Here is a 21171-nt window from a genome sequence, read left to right as displayed (position 1 = left end):
CCAAGATCAGCAGATGGTTACTGTATATTTTGTGATGGTTCAGTACAAGAATATCGGAGAATATATATTGCTTTCTCATCCCTGTGCCCCAAAGGACCAGAGGAAAGTTGCTGCTCGAATGGAAATGCGATACTAATAAGGCTGGGTGGAGTACAAATGAATCACGGGTTTAGCAGGTTCTGCTGATAGAACCATAACTAGCTAATCTAGTCCCCTTTGCAGTTTCCAGCATTGCCTCTACCCCTTTAAGTTAAGGAACAAAAAATAAACAAAATAAAAAAATAAATAAAAGATCCTCACATTGAAAACCAAATTAAAAAAATTCTTCAAGTCTTTACAAGTGTAACAAATATTTTTGCCCTTACCTGTGTTCTTGTAAATTACTGATAATTACAGTCAATAATGCCAGACATTACAGTTTCATACTTTTTGTTGTTCAGAAAATGCATGTCGATACAAAACCTGTGGTTCTTTTCATTTTTTTATGTAATTTTTACAATAATATTTAATTTAAAAATTGTTGCTGATTTTAGCCCATGGTCCCCCATTATTTTTGGCTTTATCCAGTATTATTCAGCAAAGAAGCTGAGAGTTGTGTTCCTAGCTTCCTGTCCCTGAAACCTGAGGGGAAACAGAATGCAGTATCGGTGTTCATAAACAAATGCTGATGCTACACTCCCTCCCTTGCCTCTTAACTCCCCAGAATTTTACAGTGTGTCTCTGACTTTCCCCACATAGTTTTTCCCTGTCTACCCTTATGGTAAATCACTGAGGATTACAGTCACTCAATGATGCCAGACATTAGAGTTTAATATTTTTTTATCGTTAGGAAAATGCTTGGAAAATCACTAGTTCTTTCCCGCTCCCATGACAACTTCAGAAGGACAAAAAAACTGTAGCAAGCTGCTTGCCATAATTAAACTGCCATACTCCGAGTGCTTCTGCTCTTCACCAAGCATAGTATTGGCATTCATAAATAAATTACAGTACTGCACTCCATACCACTGGGACTTGCCAATCACACTCAGTGACAGCTTTCACCTGGGGCAGCTGTCCCCTTTGCTGCATCCTAGTTATGGTTCTGTCTATTAATGTTTCTGAAGTCTATCTGTCAAAACTGCTTACTTCACAACACATTGTAACTGACTCTGGTGCCAACAGCCACACCTCCTCTTTGCCAGTCTCATGCATACTGTATATCTAAATTAAAGTTATGTACTCACCATAACTAGGCATCTGTGTTGTCCATTTTCATTCTTCATAAATGTATGGGTTACAGATCTGATCAACGGATCCAACTCAGCTGCATTCTACAGACTTTGGATCCAACTCTCAAGATCCTCCCTGTACCCATAATGCCCTAGTTCATCCCCAATAATTCAGATCAAGTTTGCTGTCATAAATATTTCAGTGTATAATAGAAGAGAAGAATAGAAATTAGAGCAGGGCTCAAACCCAGAACTACATATTCCAAAAAATCCATCAGGTCACACTAGACGATGACATGGACAACACAGATGCCTGGTTATAATGAGTACATAACTTTAATATCTGATGTTGTCCTTTTCATTCTTCCTCAAAGTATGAGGCAGAGTCCCCAGTGACATAAATCATGGATGGGCTTTATGGAAGGATATTCTGGAGAATTGCTGAACTACAGGCAGACATGTTTCTGGAAATTAAGTCCAATTTGTAATGCGTAATAAAGGTATGAGCATTAGACAATGTGGCTGCTGCACAAATATCACCAATGAAAGTTCTAGACCAGAAGGCAGATGAGGTGGCCATGAATCTAGTTGAATGGGCCTTAGGTGGCTTTGGTAAAAGAGAGGCCTTGCTGAGAATAAACACAGGAAATGCAATTAGTTATCCATTTGGCAAATGTAACTTTAGAAATTGGAGAACCCAGATGACTCAGTGAAAAGGGGTTAGACAGCTGATCTGCTTTTCTGAATTATTTTGTTCTGTGTAAGCAGAAACGTAACTGAATATGCATATTCAGAAGATGTAGCACGTATCCTCCTTTGTTCAAAATTTTTGAAAAGTAGACTGGCAAGTGAACGGTTTGATTTATTTTGATTCAGAAGCCACTTTTGGTAAGAAAGAAGGACTGGCTCATAAGGTGACCCTATCTTTTGATGAAACTGCAAGGAGTCCAGAAATCCTTTTAGCTGAAGTAATAGCAAATGAAAAGGCTGTTTTCAAGACAGGAATTTTAAGTCAGGTTCAAAGGGTTGTTGAGGTAAGCATTCCAGTACTATTCAACCCATCCAAAGGCAAGGTAAAGCAGCTCCACGTCAACAGCTTGCTGCAAATCCAAATCTTTATTAAATGCAAAAATTAAAAAATTGTAATATAATTGCTTTCGTCTGCCTCTGCAGACTTCATCAGATACAAATGGATAAAATCAAATGAATGAATTTAAATAAATAATACCCATTGATATATTAGTGCACACCCACCCCTTAAAAACCCCAGTTAAAGTGGCCCAACATCTTTTTTTACTTTGATCTGCACACCAAATAAATACAATGTATAAAAATACTAAAATACTTTTATTAAAAACACATTTTTTAGCATGTTACTTCAATAAAACTTTACTAGTTTGATGTTTATAAGGGTATAAAATATTAATCTAAGTATAAAAATGTAAAATGTAAATGGGTATCACAATCAATACTAATGTCTTTCGGCTTTTCTCGGATAGGGGTCGCCACAGCGGAACTCCGGTCCGCTAACGATTGGCAGTGGATTTTTTATGGTGCCGAGTTGCCAGCCTGACACCCAACCTTAAAAGAAGGCACACCCATTCACGCACGCACCTACCTGCATGTTTTTAAACTTCACTCGACTGCGAGGAGGACATGCAGACTCCACACAGAGGGTGCTCCAGATGAGAATCGACAATCAATAAATATTTAAATAGTCTTCAACTTTTAAAGTTCAAAGAATAACCATAAACTCAATGAAAGAAATAATAGCATAATGATTGAGGTTCTCGCCTCAGAAACAGAAGGGCAGGGTTTGACTCCCACCAAGGCAACCAGTCAAGCCCACATAGTTTACAAGGGCACCAAACCTAGCACCAACCCATTAACCCATAAATTTATACATGTGCATTATAAATAATATCATTATTTATGTATATTTTATAAAGCCTTATCTCAGATAAAAAATCATACCATGGAGTAAATTTCAATAATATATATAAATATATAATATTCTCCACCATCACCTTTCCAGTGCCTTTAGCTTTAGGATACACCCAATAAATATATTTTCATTTAACCCCGGCCAGGATCCTGCTTCTAGGTGTAATTTCCACATCAATTCTTTATTTTCTAACAGTAGTGACCATGGAACCCTCTTTCATTCCTTATCAGTCTGACTATGCCCATAAACTTAAATGTATGCTCCGGATTTTCCATAATGTGTTTAGCCAGTCCATTGTTTGAATTTGCTTTCCTGATATTATATAGGTGTTCGTAAATTCTTTCTCTCAATCTCCTATCCATTTTGTCTACATAGTATCCTGGGCAGAGGGTACATTGTGCCAAGTAAATTACTTGCTTTGTTTCACAACTAACATTTTCATTTACCTTGTACTGTTTACCCTTAACTGAAAATAGTGTTCCTTCATGCAAATATTTGCAATAATGGCATCTCCCACATTTAATGGTCCCTTTTTGTTCCAATTCCATCCCCCTATTATTATTCACTGCTTCCAAAATAATTTTACTATTTTTATCCCTCCTATACACAATATTAAGGGCTGGGTCCAGTTTTACCCTAAGTATGATATTATCCCTAAGTAACTGTCAGGTTTATTTAGGATTCTTCTAAGTGAACAGACCCCTCAAAATAAGTCGTAATAAAACTGATTATGTAGGAAGTAATAGCCTTGTTTCTTGAATATTAATAATATTCTCATTCATATTCATACATAATAATGGTTTATAAAAAAACTCTAATATGTTTCTGGCTCACTTCAATTATCAAGTTCTCCAGTAGCTTCGCTGGGTATCCTCTTTTTAAAAATACGGACCTCATAAAATCACATTCTTTTTCAAAGTCCTCTTCCCTTGTCACCAATCTAGCTGCATGTACCAGTTGCCCTTTCACTACTCCTCTTTTCTGGTGGTATGGATGTGTGCTATCAAAGTGTAAAAAACTATAAGAAAATGTCTCCTTCTGATGTATTTTTGCAATATATTACTTATTTTTATAGTCTTTTACCAATAATACATCCAAATAAGTTGTTCTATCTCTACTTATTTCATGGGAAAAGGTCAAAAACTTCCAGAAAACCATATAATTCCACTAGGCTCCCTTCCAATAAAATACATACATCATCTAGGAGACGTGTATAGAAGCTTATACTTTGAAAATAATGGGAAGGTTCTAAATATTCTTTTTCCCAATATGCCATCCCCATATTTGTCACTGCACCACCACATGGGGATCCCGTGGCTACTACTTTTTTGCTGAAGCTTTCTCCCAACCATTAAATAATTGTTTTTCAAAACTATTTCCAATAGTTCTTCTACTAAATTTATCTCATCTTGTGGAGCTCCATTCCTTATCTAAAATTCACAGACCCATTATATCCGTAAATGCTGGGGTATTACACTGTATAATTCTTTAACATCTATAATAACTAACAAATTCTGTGGTTCAAAAAATACTCCTTGGATCTTCATCAAAAAATCCCAAGAGTCTTTACAAATTCTTCCTTCTTCTTTCATATACCCTTTCAGCTTAGAGTCCAAAAATGCAGCTATTGCATATGTAACTGATCTCCTACCATCAACTGTCGGCCATAGTGGTGGATTTTTGAGTGATTTATGAATTTTAGGTATGCCAAACATTACTGTTGTTGTGTTCCGGGTAGGTTGCACTAAGGTAGCTAAAAATCTCAATACTGACATGTTGTTGTATAAATAAATCATTCAGCTGCATATTTATTCTCTGGTATGCCCCATTAACCTCATTTAATGATGCTAATTCATACGCATCATTCATCAAAATGCCCTCCATTGTTTTCATATAATCATCATTGTCTGTTATCACAACCCCATCCCCTTCATCCGGTTCCATTATGCGTACCTGACTAATTTTTAAAAAAATTAATTTCTTGCTTCTCATAGTCACCCTAATTCACTGATCCATATGCCCTCCTATTATTTTTATTCCTATTCTTATTGTGTCGAATATACTCTTGTTTCATATCTATTTGACAAATTCTCTCAAATGTTGCTAACAATGGGTGCAATGGTGGATTAAATGAACTAGAAACATAATATTCCTTCATGGTATTACTATTATTTTCAAAAATTATATTAAAATTGACTTTCCTTAAAAATTATTTTAAATCCAAGTACAGATTATCCAAGTTTGGGCCTCTATTGAGCACACAAGTCATATGTCTTACTAAGGTGTTTGCCACTCTTACATCCATATTCAGCGCTGAATAATTATATACATAGTATATACCAGTTACTTGTTTTTTGTGTGTGTATTAACCAATTAAATAGTGTTCATTTTTTTTGAAGCCGTTTTTTTTTTTTTTTTTTTTTTTTTTATTTTATTATTTTGCGGTTGAGTTTTGAGTCTTTTATTTTAATTCTTCACACATTGGTTCAGGCTGCTTAGATCCAAAATCGGTCTTAGGTCCCTTATTTTTTTGGCACTAAAAAGAACCTTGAGTAAGTTCCAAATCCTCTCTGGTCCAGTGGGACCTCCTGGATGACTCTTTTGTCTGAGAGATTCTGAACAGCTTGAGCTGCAGCTTCTCTCTGACTGGGTCGAACGTCGGGAATTTTGTTTCTCCTGGGGGGTGATGTTTGGAAAAATGGTATAAAGTAAACTCTGGATATTACGTTTAGCACCCAAGAATTTTTTGTTATAGTAGCCTAGGCATTTGGGTAAAAGGACAAATATCCCGACTGCCTCCAGAAGGAAGCAGTAAGGCAACACTTTAGGAGTGCTGAAAGGGTCTATCCAGAAAAGAATCTTGGAAGCCATGATTTTGAGGACCTCCTGTGCCATGAAGCCAGTTTCTTCCTTTTGAACTCCCTCCTCTGTCTCTGAGGGAGTTATCTCTGCATGAATCCTGGAAAGATCCCTGGGATTTGTGGAACCACATTTTCTTGCCTCCTCTTTCTACAGCAGACAGGGCCTTTATTTCCTGTTCACTATGGAAGTGCTTCTTTCACAGAGAGGCCAAAAGAAGCATTGGTGAAAGAAGACTTCAAGGGCTCTGCAAAACCGCATCCAGGCATGTCTTCTTACAGCAATGCCTGAACTGGCAGCCTATGTGGTAATTTCCATGTCATGCAAAATTAGCCTCAGGGATGCATTTGACATAGATAAAAGAATTGCCAGTTGTGAGGACGATGTCTTATAAACCTATGGAGACATGGACTCTGAGAGAGACTTTTAAAGTTCCCTAGTCAAATCTTTCTGTAGTCTAGTAAAGTGCACCAAATAGTTCAGTGACTGCAAGGCAAAGGTCGCTGATGCAAATATGCTTTTTTCAAATCTGTCCAGTGCCCTAGACTCTCTGTTAGGAGGGGTGGACAGAGGATTTCTGTTCCATGAGCTCCTTTATGGTGGCTGCTGCCACAATCATTGCATCAACAAGGACACCTTTGCTCCAATGTGGTCTATCTTTTGGAGGGACTAACATTTTGTCTGGTTGATGAGAGATAGGTTCAACAGAATCTAGTTCCTTCCATGCCCAGTGAGAAACTAGGTCAAAATCTTGTTGGCCAGGGGAGTCACCCAGATATAGATGAGACAGAACCAAAAGCTTCCAAGAATATTGACTCCTCAGGGGATAGGTTATCTGAGGACCAACCGCCTTTTTGTTTAATGATTTCCAAAATGTCTCCAAAGGAGATGTCATCAGGTGGTGATCTGGGGACCCTTTGCCTTCATCAAAGTCACTATCTTTGGTGAGGGATTCAATAGGGGAATCTATGTGCCTCCTTTTGCATGTTCTCTTTCAGTGAACCTCTTCAGTAGGATGTTCTGGAGCAGTGTCCGAAGAGAGGGGTAGTTCCTCTACTGGAACCATGTGGACGCTACTTGGTACTGGCTGTCCCTGTGGAGTAGGTTTGATGGGATCAAAACTTGGATCCAAAGGGGGATAGGGTGTAGTATCCAAGAAAGTATGAAAGATCATGCCTCTTGAATGAGAGAAACACTCTCCACAACCTCAAATGCTGACAGACCCAGGGAAACTGTGGCCAGCCACACCAGAGCCGAGATCTCCGAAGCAAGAAAGCCATGACTCTGACTGGATCTGTGTCTCGAGGAGGGAGCTAGACCCAAGTTATCTAAAGTCAATGCTCCATGAGGCAAGGAAGGCTCTGACAACATCAGAGCTGATCCCGGCCCCACAGATTTGACTCCAATGCTTCAGCTTCTGGATTCATCCAGATCCAAGGGAACAGGAGCAGAACTGGTCAGAGATATGGTCTAGGGCAAAGCCTTGACTGTCTTTGGCTCTGACACTGGTACTTTCAGAATTCTCAGATCCTGGAGCTCCAAAACTGAAGGAAAATTTGGAGAAGGGGATACAATAGTAAGTGAGGTGGATGGAAGGCCCACAGATCCAATGGCAGACAGAGACAGAATAACCAACATCTGGATCTGAGCTCTAAGGAACTTCCTCATCATCCTTTCCACTTCTGCTTCAGAGAGACTCCTAGAGGACCTGATGGAAAAGGTGGTGGACTGAGATCTGGAGTGCTTCCTTGGGGTTTGCATAAGAGGGGAGTGGAGCTGAGGAGATACTGGATCTATAAATAACTCGGGCAATGAGTTCTCTGAGTCTGAGACACACGTGAGGTCGTATGCTATGATTTCAGATTTGTGGGTTGCACTGAAGGAGTAGAAGAGATGATTATCATATCTGAAGTCTTAGGATCCATAGATTTGTTTTCTTTCTGAAGTCCTCCATATCTTCTGTGAAGGCTCCAAGGATGAGGAATTCTTTGGAAACTTTGGTGGGAATCTTTTTTCTCTGCTCAAAAGAAGCCTCTGAAGATTTGCTGGGGGTTTGATCCCCTGAAGAAGAAGAAGATGAAGGTAGAAGAAACTTCTTAAAGACTAGCTTTTTATGCCTGTCCAGAATAGAGGAGAAAAGAGAGAGTACCAACAATGGTACATACGAAAATTACTTATTTAAAGTAAAAACACAGCTGATGGAGAAACCCCGAAAAAAATAGAGGAAGGGAAAATTTTGAATGTAAAAGATAAAGAGTATATATATATATATATATATATAGAGAGAGAGAGAGAGAGAGAGAGGAAAAAATACAATTATGGCTATCTAAAAACACCTATACGGTGTAATGGCAGCAAACAAAATGTAAGGTATGAGGATGGCCAAGGGCATTATGGGTACAGTGAGCAGCTCAAGAGTTGGCTCTGAAGTCTGTAGGATGTGGCCAAGTCATATCTGAGGATTAGATTCTAACCCATACATTGAGAAAGAATAAAAAGGACAACATCAGACCTATATTTATTTCTATATTTTGCTTGTTTATTTATATATTGATTATTGACTTCCATGTGTTTACTGGGATAGTGCAGCTGAGCTCATTATCAGTTTTCAATGCAGTCCTAAGGAGAAAACCTCCAAGACATATTACAACAGTATAAGCACGCTTAAGTTGTGGGAATGGTTACTTGCTATTAAGTGGCCCATTACGGTCATGTCTTTGGGACAGTAACTACTATATCAAAAGCTGCTTATATCACTTCTAACTTATTGGATATCCACCAAAGTGAATGTCTGCAGGTGGATATCCAATAAGCTTCATCTTGGTTCCAATTATGTGTATGTGACAAAGAAATTAATCAAACAAGACATGCTTTAAGCAAGCAATAATGCATGGCAGGGTGTGTGTTATTGTTTAAATAATTTATGCCCAGAGCTGCTCTGAGGTCTTACACCACAGTCTATACTCCTGAAAGGGCATTATTTACACAATAACATACACCCCAGGGGGCATTATTATGTGTAGAATGGGCTATCTCTTAAAATGTTTTGTATTTTTTTTTACACTATATACTTTTTTAAATATTTTAGATGTAAAACAGATTGTCCACCTAATGTTTTAAACTTGCTGTAGTATATATAAATTGTTGCTGGAGAAAGTATTTTACATCAAAAATATGAGTTATATAATTATTTAATGTCCACACACACACACACACACACACACACACACACACACACACACACACACACACTCACTCACTCAGAACCATAAACACTCATGCCTATACAAATTACAAAGAACCTTCATCCTCAGATCCATCCATGATGTCTATCTAAAAAAAAATGAGATACTGCAGCTCTCTCTCTCTCTCTCTACCCCGTTCCATGTTCCTCTCCCACTCCCTTTACTTTCACTGATTTTTCCCCTATTGCTGGTAAATCATCAAGAATTAAAGTCAATCAATAACAGCAGCATTTAAAAGTTTGTACCTCCATAGTGGACTGCCTGTTGCATACAGCTCTGTTTTGTCTCTAAATTTCTCTCAGTCTCTCTCTTGCTGACGTTTTCACACATGAAAGCATACACACACACACACACACACACACACACACACACACACACACACACACACACACACACACACACACACACACACATACACACACACACTTTTTTAATTTTATTTTTGTTTAAACTTTATGCTTGCTAAACAATAAAGAGCTATTTAGTGAATGTAAAAAAAATGGCATTTTTTTCACTATCTGACCTTCATGGCAGTTTAACATCCTGCAGTTAAGTGCCAGACTTGTTTTTGAGTAAAGGGAAACATTTCACAAAGAAGTTCGGTGCTTACTGAATACCATAACGACAATTTCAATCTGTTTCATCTACTGTCTGGCACATAGATATATACTATAATGTGATCATAACAGATTTACTTTGTATGGAATTCTAGTTATGAACTAATGTATCTTTGTCGAGCATTTTAAAAATAGGGCGGTTTACTGTTTTTTGTAGCCAATTGCCTAAGGTCAAACAACTTACAGCCTTAAATATAGTAAATCAAATGTAGCATTATCATTTTTTTCCAGCAGCTTGTGCCCAATAGTTTGTGAAAGCCTCTGGATACAAGCTAGATAACAGGAGGATGTAGCTTTATTCAACGGCTTTGCTACACATGACAGAATAATATAAAGTGACTTGAAATCTCTGCAAGCCCCTATCAACTCATCAATGCACCATGAGTTTGCAGCATTCTCCATACCAAATAACCTGAGTTCTATACCATATCAGGCAGACGGTGCATGAAGTCTCTTACAAGTATTGGTGTCCAATTGCTTGCACCTAACTTTAAGATAAATTATATAGATCTGAAGGCTAGAGATGTGGCAAGTGCCATTTCTCATCATCTTGCTTTCTATCAGATTTAATAAACATTCAAGGTTATCTTTATTTCTAGAGATGTTTTGTGGCAGTGAAGAAGTACAGGTAGTTAGAAAACAATTTATCAAGCATCACTTCAAGAACCTCATGTCATCTGCACAAGTTTTTTTTTTAGAAATATGATAATGAAGATTTCATGTCAGATAATTACAAATATCCTCATTGCGTTTTATTATATTCCATTTAACAAAGACAAAATGGTAATAAATTTTAGCCTTAAAAATTTTTTCCCCTTTATTCTTTATCCTGGATGAGTGCTTTATTAGTAAACTGCTATTTTCAAAGTTCCTCGAACTAGGCAGAAAACCATATTAAAATGTTATGTTTTTACAGATAAATGAATGCTATGATCTACTAACATGAAAAAAAAAGAATAACCAATAAATGTTAGAAATAAAATTGTCCCATTAGCCTACAGAAATTCAGTGGAACCATTCCTACAACCATAATCAGATCTGGTATTAACTAAGTAAAGAAACATGATCACCGTACAGTATTCTGAACATAAAAGGTATTGTTATTAGCTTTATATTTCAGAAAACTGATGAATGAGATTATGATTATCTATACAGTATAAATACTAGACTGCTGTTAATAGACACAACGTTAATAAAGTCCACCATGGGAATATCACATGACCAGGACAGCCTACACATTACCTTCAATACCTAATCATGTACCTGGAAAAAATATGAGCAGACAAACTCTCAAATGTATATATGAACACATGAATATCTGCTTCATGGTATAAATGGAATATATAGCTATAGCATACCAGATGGTCTTTTTCAATGTCTTTCTTCTTCAAAAAGGCAACTACATCCACAGTATCTTTCTCCAGTTGGCGATTTTGTTTAATTAACTCCTCATTAGCTACTGCGAGCTTATGTGTTGTTTGACGATACTCAACACGGGACTGCTCCATGGCTCCCAACCTCACCTCCCATAGGGTTGCATTGGCCTTGGCCTTAGCCGCTTCAGACTCATGATCCAATTTTGACTCTTCTCTTGCTCCTTTTTTTTTACTGCAAGAAAAAGAGATTATAGTCACCTTACAGGGGAAACAGCACCATAACTCCTGAAACTGCAAAGAACCCGTGCAAGCCTTTCTTTTAACTCTGCTGGTACTCGGTATTATGAAAATGACAGAAAGCAATACTGAAGTCTAATCAAAACTCATGTAAATAAATCAAACTATCTGGTGATATTCAGCATGTACTGAGATACAAAACTAGAATTCATTCAAGTCATTTTCAGTTCTTCCAGCAAGCAGCTATTAATAGTCAAACCCACCAAGTATAAAGTTAGATAAGTTTTGGGGATGAGATGGTAGTAAGCTTCTCCCTCTCTCTCTCTCTTTCCTTCTCTGTCTGTCTCAAATGATCTGCTCTTATATTGATTTCCTTATATACCTCTTTGAAGAGGACTCTCTCAGCAGTACAATAAATGGGCAAAACCCCAAGAACTGTATCACCCTTCACAAGATAGGGTGTTGGGTGTATAAGACAAAATCACTATGCAAGAACATCCTTTCTAAATGCAGTTGTAGTTAGTTCTGGGATGGCTAGACCTCCATTTTGAAGTGTTTTGTACATAAGATTGCCCATATCACAGCCTCACATGAGACCTGTGCAGGGTGTAAGCACATTTTTAAAAATATAGCAGAAGTATCAGCCACGCAGCAGAATGGTCTTGACAAGTGCAGCATTCAATACCATTTGGGCATTCCTTACCTCCTATTATTCACTAGTCTAAAAATGTCACAAAAGTACTTGCACAATACTTCACAAACCTTCATCGGCCTCAGGACAGTGAAGAGCTGGCATGTGTTGTTACAATGCTGTCTGTACAGCAACTTGTGTATAAAGCATATGTGTGAATATCTCATTCTGTCAATAAGTCAGCTAACCAGAATGACAAGAGACTGAGAGGTTCAGTGATATATCCTGGATGGTTCACCACAAAATCAGCTGTCTTATTGTATACAGATTCAAGTTTATCTGCACTACCTAGGGAGAAGTTAGTATACAGCTCACAAAATAAAACAACAGGCAAGGAAATATAGTCTATATCCTTTTGAGTGTTGGATGATGGAGACTGCAGGGGGATGGACCACATACTGAAAGTAAATTGGAAATGATTTAACGGTCTGACAACGCGAGCAACTGTATTTCTGTTAACAGTCTGGCATCCCATACAGTCTAACTGCCCTAACTCAGATAAAGTAGCCAGAGTAACAAGTAAAACAGAATAATTCGAATTTTCTGTTTTGTAGAACGGGAGTACCATAAGGATATAATTGTCTAAAATGAAACATGAATACATTTGCAAAAGCACAGTTACATAGGTCCTACTTACCTATAACAATAGACATTCAAATTTCACAGTGCCTCAGTGGTGTCTGGGTTCTGTCCCTCCACAAACACCTACACTGGCAGTTTTCTAGAGCTCAGAATCCCCTCTTCTGACTCTCTGGGATAGGGGATGGGCTAAGCCCCACCATCAGGGAAAGAATAATCTTTTCACAGAGAGTTAGTTATTCAGGCTTTCAGTGCTAACTAGGATGGACCGAGATAGACCAAAAGTGACATTTGCCTGAAACCACCACATTTGCAGCCATAAAACACCAACACGATAACCAAAGCCAACCAACAAAACAACAAGGTTGGATACCATTGAACAATATACAAAATAAGGGGAATGGTAGGTGGGTGCTGCCACTGAGGTAGTGTGAAATACGAACATCTACTTTTTAAAACTAAGTAGGACTTGTACAACTGTACTATATTTATCACTCACACTACCTCAGTACCCTATGGATTGATTCCCAAAGCTTATTTTACATTGGAAAAATAAGGATCTAGGAGCCGCTGGAGAATGGTCTTTGCAAAGTCAACCTGAGAAAGAATCCATGTTGTAGTGCTTTGTAAAGGTAGGAATAGAGGACCAGGTTGCTGCCTCTAGAGTGCTTCTAGAGTCCACTCCTTTCCAACATGCCACAAAAAAGGATAAGGCTCTGTTGGAATGTGTCTTAATCTCATAATTCTAACTGTCCAGATTTTTGCAGAATGTCCAGATTTGTGACTCATGTTTCTGTTCTGTTCCTCATAGTTTTTTGGTTTTCTAGCAAATAATTGGCAAATTGTTGAGAATAGAAGTCATAAAATATTGACAGGTATTTGAGTTTTATACTTCATACCCTTCATAAAATTCATGAATTGGAAAACCTGTTATTCTATCAACTTTTTTAAGTTTCTAAAAACAATATTTAAAAATTGTCCATTTTTTGGGCCTTTGTCCCCCCATTATTTATGGCTTTGTCCAGATTTCTTGCTTTAACAGGTTGAGAGGTATGCTTAATATTGCCTAGAACAGACTTACCATGGTGGGAGCAACAAAAAACAATAGCAGAGGACAACCAATGCATAATCATTGGCAAGTTGACCCTCCTTAGCACCAGAATAGGAATTGAACAGCTATTCAACTTTCCTGAAGGGCTTAGTTCTGCCAAGGAAGTACCTGGGCTGCCTATGCACATCCAAGCTATTCAGAATCTTCTCTCCATTGTAAAGAAAAATGGGAGATTCAGGGTAAATTCAGAATGATAGCTTGATTCAGGGTAAGTTCAGAAAAAAAATTGGCATGAAAGAAGCATTACAATGTAAAACAACCCTCTCCTTATGGAAAAGCAGAACAGGTTGGCCCACCATAAGAGCTTGCCGCTCAGAGACTCAACTTGCAGATGTCAGAGTAATAAGCAAATCAGTTTTCCAAGTGATGAACCTGAAATCAGTCTAAAAGTTAGGTTCAACAGGAGAACAGGTCAATTTTTCAAGAACAAAGCTGAGATCCAAAGGAGGAGGACTTTGCTTTCAAGAGTGCCTCATGCGCAGTGCTTGTTTCATAAACTGTTTGACCACAAAAGACATGAAAGATGAGGATCCATGGGCAGACCAGCTGAGATGGCCACAAGATACACCTTCATAGATGAATAAGATAAGCCATCATTCAGTAGCTCACACAAATATTTTTAAAAACAGAGGGGTAAACACCATCCCTGGCTCTCTGATATTGGTTTGGTGTCACTTAAAAAAACTTCTTCCACTTGTAAGCTTAAGATTTTCTACTTATTTATTATTTTATTTTATTTATTTATTTGCAGTTTGTTTACTGGGAATGTCCATTGGGCCAAAAAGAGCCCATTTTCAATAGAGGCTATTCTATTTATTTATTTCTTATTATTGCATTCGTTACTAGGATAGTCCAATAGCACAAGTAGATGCCCCTTTTCAGCAGAGGCCTGGGGAGAAAAGCTCCACAGTATTTACAATTCAGCCAGATGACATACAGATATTTAAAACACTATGTTACAGAAACATCTGAACATACAAAGAATTTAGCAAAATATATATAGTAGCTTAAGGTTATTTACAAAACTGGTGTTTAGATATACAAAATGCAGCATGTTTTGTGGCAGTTAGAGCTGACAAGGAGACTTAACTAGAAGCTTACTTCTCTCCTTCAATACCTGTTGAATATCCGTATGGAACAAGTGCCTAAAAGGCATCAAGAAGAGATGGAATCATCCAGGCAGTCAATAGCAATTGCTCTCAGTTGGGTTGGACCAGTCACCCCTGACACAGTGTGAGCAGATCCAGTGTGTGTGAAAACTTGTGGTAATTGCTCTTGGAAAATTCCATTAATAGGAATAATTAACTATGCCTGGGCTTAAAGGGGGTCACCACAATGACCTTTTGTAATTCTTTCTGAATCTTCAGAAGTACCTTGCGTATCAGTGGAAAGGGTGATAATGCATAAAGGAACATTCCCATCCAAGGGAACGAAAATGCTTCTGTCCTCCAAGCATGGCTGTAAGGATGACTTGAATATAATTTTTCCAACTGTCTGTTTTGAAAGGAGGTGAACACATCCATTCCCCACATCTGGACCAAATCCAGGCAGACCTCTGTACTGTGTTTCCACTCATGAGGGTTCATCCAGACTCTGCTTAGTCTGTCTGCCACGGTGTTTTGCTCTGACAGAATGTATGAAGCCTAAAGCATCAGAAAACGCTGTAAAGGTAGCTCCCAGGCTATCATTGCTAACCGGCAAAGAGGATATGAAAGTGGTGTCATCTATTACCAGTAAAACAGGACCTGGAGACCATAAATGGTGAAGAATTTTTAAGGTCTGAATCATTGCTAACATTTCTTTGACATTTATGTGCTTTGTAGCATCCAAAGGACCTCCTGTGCCTTGCACTTGAACTCCCATGTTCACTGTTCCCCATGTAAAATCTGATGAGTCCATGTGGACAGATTAAACTGGGGTCTGGAGGGAGAAAGCTAGGTCTGGATTGACAGACATCTGATCCCTTAACCACTATAACTCTCATTTTGCAAAATCCAGCACAGCTACCTGGAACTCCAAGGGAAGTAGGTGCTGGGTCCAACAATTTTTAAGTAACATTGAATTTTTTTCATGTGGAGTCTTACCTATGGTGTCATGAGGATCACTGATGCCATGAGGCCCAGAATTTTGAGAAACTCTCTTGAGGAGGCAACTTCTTGAAGAGAGTCTTCTTCTTTCAGCTTTTCCCAGTCAGGGGTCGTCACAGAGGATCATCTGTCCGCTCATGATTGGCAGTGGAGTTTTACGGTGTCGAGTTGCCAGCCCAGCACCCAACCTTCTACAGAAGGCACACACATGCACACACTCACACCTAGGGTCAATTTAGAGTGTCCAATCCACCTACTGCATGTCTTTGAAATGTGGGAGGAAACCCAAGCAACCACAGGGAGGACATGCAGACTCCGCACAGAAGGCACCCCAGCCAAGAACTGAACCAGAGAACCTCTTGTTGTGAGGTGGCAATGCTAACTGCTGCACCACCATGGCCGCCCTAATTCTTGAAGAGAGTAATCCCTGAAAATGTCCAGAACAGTAGCAGGAACTCTCCCCTTTACTTCCATTCTCAGTAGGAGTCCCACAAGGTTCCATTCTTGGACCACTGCTGTTTACTATATTCACCAATAACCTTCATACTGCCACACTTCATGCTTCTGTCATCCAACATGCAGATGATCCACACTAATCTGTGCTTCTTCCTCTCCACAGGCACTACTGCAACAAACACAATCTTCCTTTCTATCTGTTGAAAGATGGCTCTCCGAATCACAACTCATATTAAATCCCAATAAAACTCAGCTTCTTATCTTTCCTTCCACACACAATTCTACTCATAACATTACATTTAACATCACCACCAGTAATAACACAGTGATATCACCTGTCAATCAAACCAAACTGCTAGGTGTTGTAATCGACAGCAGCATGAAATTTGACATGCACATATTAAATACCATAAAGAAACTACACAAAAAGCTTGCCATGCTATACAGAAACAAACAATTCCTAACTTCTTCCACTAGAGCCACTATTGCATGCACCCATCTCATCTCCACTCTTTTGTATGCCTCGCCAATCTTCACTAATCTCAGAAAATCTGACCTTTCCAAGATGCAAACATGTTATAATAAAATTGCCAAATTTGCAACCAATACCCCTCGCAGATCACACCACTGCACGCCCCTCAAGACACTCAACTGGCTGGAACTTCCCCACCTCATTCTTTACAATCAGCTTTTTCTAACCCACAAACTTATTCACTTTCCTGAAAAAAACCTGCTCTACAAAGCATACTACACTCAAGTACCAAAACTAGAGTCTTATGATCCAATCAAAAAAATCCTGCTAATTGTGACCAAAACCAATAATTCCGCAGGTACATCCCTATATAGCAACACTATTGCCAAACATTGCAATAACCTTCCCCTTAACATCTCATCTACAACTTCTATTGCCTCCTTCAAAAAGGCCTTAAAATCCCACCTACAACAATCATGGCTCTGTAACTATGACAACCATGACTAACCACTTATATACCCTACTGCTCTCCTCTTTCTTAGCACTTAGTTACTCCCATCAGCTTAATCCATCCCTTCTATACCCAAATCTTACTAACCCTTTATCCACCACCCTTTCCAACCTGTATACAACCTAGCTCTACAAATGTAACAATCCTGCTTAATCCTTACATTTCCTTCTGCTCACTTCCAACACCCTCTCTCTCAGCTCACTTCACTCCCTCTTTCTCATGTAACAATCCTTCTTAATCCTTACGTTTCCTTCTGCTCACTTCCAACACCCTCTCTCTCAGCTCACTTCACTCCCTCTTTCTCATGTAACAATCCTTCTTAATCCTTACGTTTCCTTCTGCTCACTTCCAACACCCTCTCTCTCAGCTCGCTTCACTCCCTCTTTCCCAGTACTTTACTTCCTCAGCACTCTCTCTCTTTTCTACTCCCATTAACCCCCTCACACCCCCTTTCATAGTAACCTCTATAATATCTCTAGCTTTGAAGTCCTGCAAAGTTGCTTGTTATAATAAATATGTAATTTTTCACAATCTTAAAACACATATATAAATTGTTTGTCAGAAATTGTACTTTATGTAAGCATATCTACCTGTTGCAATGTTAATGATATCAAGCTACTGTTACTGTAACCACATATTCAAAATAACTGATGCAAACAAAACTGACAGATGAAAAGTTACAAGCTGTATTAGGAGCTTTTCTCCCCGGGCCTCCACTGAAAAAGGACTCCTGTCCAGTCGGACTTTCTCGGTAAACAAATGTAAAATAAATAAATAAAATAAAAGTTGCAAAAAGGGATAATAGAACCAGTTCTTGTACCACAAAAAGGAAAAGGATTTTACACCAGAATGTTTTTGGTATCCAAAAAGGAGCTATTGTGGAGACTAGTGTTAGATTTGGTGTACCTAATTACCTTTCTGAAGTACTCAGATTCAAAATATCATCTTGCAGATAGTCATAACCTTTCTTCTGGACCACTGTTTCATAGTGACTTTACAGCTGAAGGATGCTTATCATCACATACCAATTGCCCCAATGTCATGTTGCACTTACAAATGTCCTGTCTCATACCCTCACAAAGAATCTTCTTCCTGGAGTATATGATAGACACAGAAAAAAATATGGCCTTTCTACCAGAAGACATAGTGCTATCTGACTGCCTGCTGTCTGCCTTTTAGGTAATTTCTGAACAGGAAATGGTGGTTGAGCTTAGACTTAATTCTGAGAGAGTGTTGATGGGTTTATCATAATTAGCCATCTCAAAGGCCTTGGAAAAGTCTAAGAATACAGCTGAGACATAATGTCCATTGTTCATGTGGTTGTTGACTGTTGGTGTGAAAGACATAAGGGCTGTGGTAGTGCTATGTGATTGCCTAAAACCATGTTGCGTATTTGTGAGTAGATTATAAGTGTTTAGGAATGTCATGATCTGAGTATGTACACACCTTTCTAGGATTTCGGAGAGGGAGGAGAGTATGGCAATGGGTCGATAGTTAGTTCTTTGGAACAGACCCCTTATGGAGTGGAGTAATGTAGGAAATTTTCCAAAGGTGGGGACTAGGTTTTCAGTTATACAGGGATTAATGAGAATGGTTACAGGATATGCAATTGTATTAGCTGCAATCTTTAAGAATTCGGCAGGTAGTCTATCAGCTGAGAGGGATGTGGGTTTTAGTTTATTAAGCAGTTTTTTAATAGTGGAGATAGGGACAGGTTTCAGTGAAAAGCACGGCTTAGGGTATTATTTTTAGGTAATGTGGTAGATGTTGTAGGCTTTTGGGAGTTAGCTAGAGCTAGGATGGAATCGGTAAAGAACTTGTTGAACTGAGTTGCTATGCTAGTAAAAGTATCATTGGTTGCAGGGGTAGGGGCCCAGCCTTATTTGTTTTGACATCTATTTTGTATATTATGGTAGCAGTTTGTTTTGTCTCCTTTAATCATTTTCTTTGCTTTATTTCTAAGCTCAATATGAATTTCTGGTCTGATAGATGCAGGGGAATTTTCCCTGAAGGGAGAAGGATTTTCTGTCTACTGTCTAGAGTATCTTCACTGAATTGTTCTCAGCATCCACTTGTCTGAGACTAAGTGTGGCCCGACTGCTGGGCTGAGCTAAAACTTGGGGGAAAGTGAAAGGGAAGGAAGGACTTGAGAAAAGGGCATGATACCCTGAGTTTTAGTATAGTCATTCTTTAGCAGGGGAACGATTTTTGGGGGTAAATTAACCCCTTTTGTTTGGTTTGGAAGCATTATCCTCCTGCCATTTTCTCTTGGTACCCCGACTCTTGTTAGGCTGGGAATTTTTGTTTGTTCTGCCCCTTTAAGTTGGATGGCTTGTTAGGGGAGAAACTATGAATATGAAATACTCTAGATACCCCATGCATCAGTATATAGATACCCCATGCAACAGCATACAGATTCCCCCATGCATCAGTATATATATGCCTCACAGTTAGACGTTGCCCGTTTGATTCTCAGTTAGAGCGTCTTCTGTGTAGCGACATGCATGAATGGGCATTCCTTCATTGAAGGTTGTTCGTTAGGCCTGACAAGCCAGTACGTAAAAATCTACTGCCAATCATTAGCGGACCGGAGTTCCGCTGTGGCGACCCCTAACTGGGAAAAGCCGAAAGACACAAACAATATAGATACCCCATGCATCAGTATACAGATATGCCATGCATCAATTTATCTCGATCATCCCATTGTTTGAGAATCTGCATAGCAGCAGGACCAAACACGAATTCAGAACTTGAAGAAGCATTCAAAATCTCATTTTTTAAATCATCAGAAGTCTTCTTGTTATGTAATCAAGCAAACCTTCTCAATACAACAGAAGTGGGTGCATTTCTAGAAGCAGTGTCCACATCTTCCAAGGCACTCTTTAAAGCATGTTTCGAAACCTGAGTCACATTAAAAACAATCTCATTCATATAACACTTCTGTTCAGTAGGCAAAGATATAGCAAAGTCATCTAAACTGTAAGCACTTTGCAAAATAAACTTCCACATGAAATCCTGATACTTTAAAATTTTAAAGACTAAATTACTAGACTGAACCAACCTTTTTCCTGAGGTTTGGAACAACTGCCAATTTTAGACAGCGTTGTAAGGTTAGAAGAAGCCAAGGTTCTCTTGTTAGAGTCGGCAGCTGGAGAAGCAACAGCTGGATCAGCTGACAAAGGAGCAAAGAGAGCTGCAAGATCAGAGTACCTTCTCTACCTCCTCATAGCCTTCTTAGGAACTGGTACACTACCAAAGGGATTTTACATGCAGTTTTATAGAAACCATCTGAGGCTGGTAACATATGAGTAAAATCCAAACATTTGAAATTTCATCCTCAACAAGGTCATAAACTCTGTCAATCTCTGTCATAGATCCAGATTACTTCTTGTCAAATACATGTTTAAACCTAACTAGCTTCCATGGAAAGGTGAATACTTGTTTAGGTGGACTCAAGAGTGTTCACAACGGTCCACATGAGAGTCTCCATCAAATTCTGTGGCATTAAACGGATGTCAAGAGAGGGTAGCCCCACAGTCATTCTGAGTAAAGCATAGCCTCCAAGATTAGCTGACTGTAAAACACTCTTAGCTAATAAAGCCACATCAGCTATATAAGTGGTAATAGCCTGATAGTCTGTTAAGTGGTGAAGATTTTGTTTCTTCTTACTATGAACTACACTAGAGGACAAAATATCTGGGGACTGAGTATTATGTCGACAAAGGGTCAACTACCCCAGACCTGTTCTGCACCTAAAGGGTTTGGTTCTCCCACACC

At 38.7% G+C, this 21171-nt stretch overlaps 1 protein-coding gene across 1 annotated transcript in view; it reads right to left on the bottom strand.

The window, feature by feature from the left end:
- BBOF1 (basal body orientation factor 1) overlaps window positions 1-20403 on the bottom strand; it is an 872624-nt gene extending 852221 nt beyond the window's left edge. The window contains exons 1-2 of the mRNA XM_044073629.1: window positions 20213-20403; window positions 11233-11482 (exon numbers count right to left, since the gene is read on the bottom strand). Of these exons, the coding sequence (XP_043929564.1) occupies window positions 11233-11482; window positions 20213-20403 (441 nt within the window). The remainder of the gene's footprint in view (window positions 1-11232; window positions 11483-20212) is intronic.
- Window positions 20404-21171: the final 768 nt, after the last annotated feature.

The sequence above is a fragment of the Protopterus annectens genome, chromosome 6.part0 (assembly GCF_019279795.1).
Source record: "Protopterus annectens isolate FY-2018-M chromosome 6.part0, PAN1.0, whole genome shotgun sequence".
NCBI lineage: Eukaryota > Metazoa > Chordata > Ceratodontiformes > Protopteridae > Protopterus > Protopterus annectens.
Note: the sequence above shows the minus strand (reverse complement) of the source record. Positions and strands in the feature narration are given on the sequence as shown.